The sequence below is a fragment of the Cebus imitator genome, unplaced genomic scaffold (genome assembly GCF_001604975.1).
Source record: "Cebus imitator isolate Cc_AM_T3 unplaced genomic scaffold, Cebus_imitator-1.0 Scaffold79, whole genome shotgun sequence".
Lineage (NCBI taxonomy): Eukaryota > Metazoa > Chordata > Mammalia > Primates > Cebidae > Cebus > Cebus imitator.
Window position 1 is genome coordinate 2095150 of NW_016107394.1, and position 6062 is coordinate 2101211.

Here is a 6062-nt window from a genome sequence, read left to right on the forward strand (position 1 = left end):
GTTTCACCGTGTTGACCAGGATGGTCTCGATCTCTTGACCTCGTGATCCACCCGCCTCGGCCTCCCAAAGTGCTGGGATTACAGGCTTGAGCCACCGCGCCCGGCTTTGAGCAATTCTTTAGATTTTGATGAATGTTGAATGTGTGGATGCTGGGATGAGTAATTAACAAGTAAGGCGATGAACGCAAACAAGAGTGACTAAATTGACGGACTCAGGGAGCCTTGAAGAGGGTGGGGCCTGGAAGGGAAGGAAGAGAGGAAGGAGAATAGCTAAGTGGGGAATTTTCACTCTGTGCTTACCAGAGCACATTGTCTATCCTGTGCTGAGGACAGAGGCCGTGGGGACAGCCTGGATCTACTGCCCACTTAAGAGAGAGGACAACTCAGACACAGCTGTGTATGCTCCCAGCAGCAACAGAGGTTCAGGCAAGATGCCCGAAGGAGGGAAGGGTGACAAGGGCAGTGGGGAGACTTGGCGGGTTTGTGCAGAGGGGAGGGACACATCTTTCTTTAGAAAGATTATGCTGGCTTCTGTGGGGAAGGCAACTTGAAGGGGAAGAAATTGGAAGAGGGAATACTTGACACTAAACACAGCACCAAGGGCAGTGAGGTTTTGGAGGAACCTTTACTAGAGAGGGAGAGGAAGCAGTCTCCATTATCCACTCTAGTGACAGAGCCCAAAGGGATAGCTCTGTAATGGCTGGGGGTGGGGATGAGGGTAGCAATGAACAGAGGAGATAGGGGCTGCTCCTTTTGTTGAGCGCTTTCCAGGACACCAAGTGCTGGTCTGGTGGCTCCAACATGGGAAACTTTTATGTTGTCTCTCAGGTCTAAGGGTCTCTTTACATTTCTTAAAAATTTATTTTTAATTTTTTAGGCTGGGTGTGGTGGCTCACGCCTGTAATCCCAGCACTCTGGGAGGTCAAAGCAGGTGGATCATCTGAGGTCAGGAGTTCGAGGCCAGCCTAGCCAACATGGTAAAACTCCGTCTCTACTAAAAATACAAAAATTAGCTGGATGTGGGGGTGCACGCTCGTAGTCCCCAGCTACTCGGGAGGCTGAGGCAGGAGATTCACTTGAACCCAGGAGGCTTAGGTTGCAGTGAGCCAAGATCATGCCACTGCACTCCGGCCTGGGTGACAAAGTGAGACTCCATCTCAAAAAAAAAATGTTTTTAAAATTTTTTAAAACTTCTATTGTTTTTCAGGTGGTTTTTGGTTATATAGATAAGTTCTTTAGTGGTGATTTCTGAGATTTTTAGCACACCTGTCACCAGGGCAGTGTACACTGTAATAAATATGTAGTCTTTTATTCCTCACCCCTCCCCACCCTACCCCACTCCCAGTCAATATCATTCTCATCAGCATTTGTTTTTTGAGAGGTAAGATGAGGTCTGCTGCATTAGCCCAGAGACAGCTGAGGAGGCTGGAAAGGAAAATGGTTTTCAGAGAAAAGGGAAGGAAAAAGTATGAGGAAGCAAAATTATTTAAAAAACACTGTCCTTTCCATTTCTGTGTCATTTAACCAAACACCACCCTGTGGGTTCTGTCAGTTGATCCTCATGCTGATCTGAGAACTTGGCAGAGCTGGGTGGCTGCCTTCCCCAGGACTAACCGGGTATCTAAGCTGTACAAGACCCCAGGTGATCCAGCATCTAACCACAGAGCCCTTGCTGGACACAGGGAGAAGACACTATGTGTCCCTGGCCCTGTTCAGGGGAGCAGGGAATGGACCCGAACGATTTAATTACTTGTCATAGATAAAGTCTAGAGAAAACGTGAGGATGCAAAGCATCTCCTCCAAATTGTGAAGGCTTACCCAGGGCCCACTCACTAATGCCAGTTCTCCTGGGCCCTTAAAGCCTGGGGGTGAGGGAGCCCTCTGGTCAACCCTCTCTACCCTAGCCTCAGGACCCCAGCATTGAAGGAACGGGGTCTGACCTCATTCATCACTGTAGGGATGGGGAGACTGAGGCAGGAGGTGAATGGGCTCCCAGCCTGGAGCCCTTTCCCCTCAGGACTTGGTCTCCCTACCCTAGGTCCCTCTGCAAGGACAGAAAGACATGGTCTGGAAATTGAAGCCACTTCTGCTTCTGGCCTGGGTAGCCACCATGTGCAGTGCCCAGGACAGGACTGATCTCCTCAATGTCTGTATGGATGCCAAGCACCACAAGACAAAGCCAGGTCCTGAGGACAAGCTGCATGACCAAGTATGGCTGGAGTGTGCCTCTACTAAGGAGGGGCTGGTTCTAACAGGGAGGAGGAAGTCAGGATGGTGGGGGAGGACTTGAGGGATCAGACACCTCCACACCCTGAATTTTTGCGGTGGGAGAAGATGAAAGTGGAGGGGGAAGAGTGGCTGAGGTGATTTTAGGGGGCCCTCCCCAGAGGTGGATACCATGTTGGCGATGAAATTGAGTCATCATTCAATGGGCACCTGTCAGTTGTCATGTGTTTTTTGTATACACTGTAATTTCATATCCCCAGGGGTTCTTTGATGTAGGTAGATGATATTCTCCACATAACACAAGTAAGTGAAACTGAGGCTCACAGAAGCACATGGGCCCACACAGAAGTTGGACATGACTGGCCCCTGTGGTGGGGTAGGAGTAGGACTGAGTTGGGCTCCTTCTTTTGGTGGGTGAGAGACTAGGGAGGCGCTGGCTGTTCCCACCCTCACTATGGGCCGGTTCCATGGAGTGCCAAGGGAGAAGAGAAGGAGGCCCTTTCCATCTGTAATTTGAGGCACAGGGGCTGTATATTTACAGTCTATATACATGTATGTCAGTGGATTGCAACCTTATTAGACTCAATATTTCCCTTTTATGACAGATATTTTTTAGATTCTCTTTTCTATCCTGCAATCAAATTCAAAAGAACCTATTTGTATGCATAATTTTGTAAATATCAACATAATGCTCTGTAATATAAAGGAGAAACAGAAAGTAACTTGTAATAAAATAATATATATTTCAACATGTCAGTTCTCTGGTATGACTACATTAGAAGGCATTAGGAAATAGCACATGCTTGCTTTTGTCATAAAATCATTATGAACGGGGAGCTACAAATGAAGATTGATACAGGTGTATTATATTGGTGACTTGAACACTGTAAGATACCATAATATAAGCAATGTTGCCGTTGATGGCATAATTTTCTAAAATAGTGAATAACTCTAGTAGAACAAAACACATAGTACTGCCTTCTATTTCACAGTGTTTGGAGTCCTGGAAAACCCAGTCTAGATTAAAATCTTGTGAAAATATTATGTGACTATATGTTAGACAGAGATAGATTCAAAAAGTAGGGCCTTTGCTTACTTTTTCTGTTTTTTTGAGAAGGAGTCTCACTCTGTTGCCCAGGCTGGAGTGCAATGGTACAATCTCGGCCCACTGCAACCTCTGCCTCCTGGGTTCAAGTGATTCTCCTGCCTCAGGCTCCCAAGTAGCTGGGGTTATAAGCACCCACCACCATGCCTGGCTAATTTTTTGTATTTTTAGTAGAGACGAGGTTTCACCACGTTGGTCAGGCTAGTCTCGAACTCCTGACCTCAGGTGATCCACCTGACTTGGCCTCCCAAAGTGCTGGGATTACCACCTTGAGCCACCACGCATGGCTTGGCTTTTGCTTACTTTTTCCAGCAAATATTTTCATGGGCCTACTATGTGTCTGGCACTGGCCTAGCCACTGGGACACAGATCTTACTACCTGCCAAGAAGAATGAATGTATTCAAACTCTATTACTGTATGGCTCACTCCTTCTCTTCCTTTGCTCAAAATGTCACCTACAATGAAGCGTTTTCTAACCCATTTAAAATGTCAGCAATCCTTCCATATTTTACATTACTGCTCTACCTTTTCTCATATCATTTATCATATCCTGACATACCATATATATATATATATTTTAGTTTCTTACTGTCTGTCTCCTCTGACCAGAATGAAAGTTCCATGAACACATATTTCTGTCTGTTTTGTTCTCTTCTGTATTCATAGCATCTATAACTGTGACTATCATAAAGTAGGTGCTAAATAGTAATAATAATTATTATTTTTTAAAGACGGGGTTTCACCATGTTGGTCAGGCTGGTCTTGAACTCCCGACCTCAGGTGATCCGCCTGCCTTGGCCTCCAAAGTCCTTGGATTACAAGCGTGAGCCACCACGCCCAGCCAATAATTATTTTTAAATGAGTATGTGAAAGGACTTTTTATGAAGTGTTGCGTGCCGCATAAATGATAGCTATTACTCCCATGACAAGGTTTCCCCTGAGCTCCCACAGCCCCCATCACACAGTTGTAATTGTGTTTCCTCCAAGAATGGGGTTCCTGGAGGCCTAGGACAGAGGGACCATCACAGTGAATATTCCCAGGACAACCTACCTAGGGCAGAGGAGTAAGAACCAAATGGGGGAGAGACAGGAGTTGGTAGAAGGAGGGTGTGGGGAGGCACTCAGTCCTGTGTCTTCCCCACCCAGTGCAGTCCCTGGAGGAAGAATGCCTGCTGCACAGCCAACACTAGCCAGGAGCTGCACAAGGACACCTCCCGCCTGTACAACTTTAACTGGGAGCACTGTGGCAGGATGAAGCCCGCATGCAAGCGCCACTTCATCCAGGACACCTGTCTCTATGAGTGCTCACCCAACCTGGGGCCCTGGATCCGGCAGGTAGGATGTCTCCTCCCCACACCCCAGCAGACTGCCATCCCCCTCAATCACTTCAAGGCGACGGCTGCCAGCATCCCTGGCTGAGAGGAGCCCTGCCTCCCCACCTCCCACCCAGGTGAATCAGAGCTGGCGCAAAGAACGCTTCCTGGATGTGCCCTTATGCAAAGAGGACTGTCAGCGCTGGTGGGAGGATTGTCACACCTCCCACACCTGCAAGAGCAATTGGCACAGAGGATGGGACTGGACCTCAGGTGAGGGTGATTGAGGTGGGGTTAGGAAAAAGCAGACTGAGGTGGGGTTGGAGAATCCTCAAGGATTTGGGGTGGGGTGATTTCTGGAGGGGGCCAGAAATGAGCTTCAGGGCCCAGGGGCTGAATGTCTGTGTCTACCATCTCTTTCCCTGCAGGAATTAACAAGTGCCCAGCCGGGGCCCTCTGTCGCACCTTTGAGTCCTACTTCCCCACTCCAGCTGCCCTTTGTGAGGGCCTCTGGAGTCACTCGTACAAGGTCAGCAACTACAGCCGAGGGAGCGGCCGCTGCATTCAGATGTGGTTTGACTCCACCCAGGGCAACCCCAATGAGGAGGTGGCGAGGTTCTATGCTGCAGCCATGAATGTGAACGCTGGCGCCCTGCTTCATGGGATTGGGGGTCTCCTGCTCAGCCTGGCCCTGATGCTGCAACTCTGGCTCCTTGGCTGAGTCCAGTCCTCCCAGACTACCTGCCCTCAGCTTGGATAACCAGGCTGGGTACCAGCTCCCACAAATGGCAGCATCCTAAGCATGCTTCCATTCGTCACCCAACACTCTGTTACCTGCTCAGTTCCTGCTCCATGGTGGGGCTTGGGGCTCTAGACTAACATATCCACGTCTGAGGAATTATTTTGGTTGTGAGTTTGTGGGTGGGTGGGAGACAGATTCTATAGCTTCTGGATTCCTTCAGATCAGAGCAACTAAACCTGTATTTTAACCCCAGCTCTGCTACTTGCTTTGTGAAAGTGAAACAGTTGCTTCACTGCTCTAAACCTTTGTTTCCTCCTGAATATAAAAAAGGATAATAGTCTTGCCCTCAGGCTTGTGAAATATAGAGGAGCTGTTGCCTAGAAAGCCCATGAGCCCAGTGTCTGCACATTAATAGTCTTTGGGGATCCTGTGGCTACTGTTGCCCCAAGTGAGAGCCAGGTTCTCAGCTGATTTATCTTGGTCTCCAAACAGCCTCCCGGTACTGGGACTGGGAGTCCAAGAAAGGCTCTGGATTGCCAGCGGTTTGAAAAAAAAATTCACACTGCCTAATGTGATGCACATTGATGGAGCAGCGTTGGGGCTTGGGACTCCGAGGAAGAACAGAGCCAATTGGAGAGGGTAGTTTAGGGGGTTCCTGGAGTGGAATACTCAAGA

The 6062-nt window shown here is 48.5% G+C and overlaps 1 protein-coding gene across 4 annotated transcripts in view; it reads left to right on the top strand.

Moving 5' to 3' along the window:
- FOLR2 (folate receptor beta) overlaps window positions 1–5736 on the top strand; it is a 45099-nt gene extending 39363 nt beyond the window's left edge. Inside the window, exons 1-5 of one of the 4 annotated variants that reach the window (XM_017532914.2) lie at window positions 264–426; window positions 2039–2209; window positions 4479–4667; window positions 4783–4918; window positions 5074–5736. In XM_017532914.2, coding sequence (XP_017388403.1) covers window positions 400–426; window positions 2039–2209; window positions 4479–4667; window positions 4783–4918; window positions 5074–5366 — 816 coding nt within the window. In that variant the 5' untranslated portion in view covers window positions 264–399 and the 3' untranslated portion in view covers window positions 5367–5736. Of the gene's footprint in view, window positions 1–263; window positions 427–2038; window positions 2210–4478; window positions 4668–4782; window positions 4919–5073 lie in introns of those variants that run through there. The other 3 variants (XM_017532916.2, XM_017532922.2, XM_017532920.2) reach the window with 3 other exon arrangements.
- The last annotated feature ends 326 nt before the right edge of the window (window positions 5737–6062 follow it).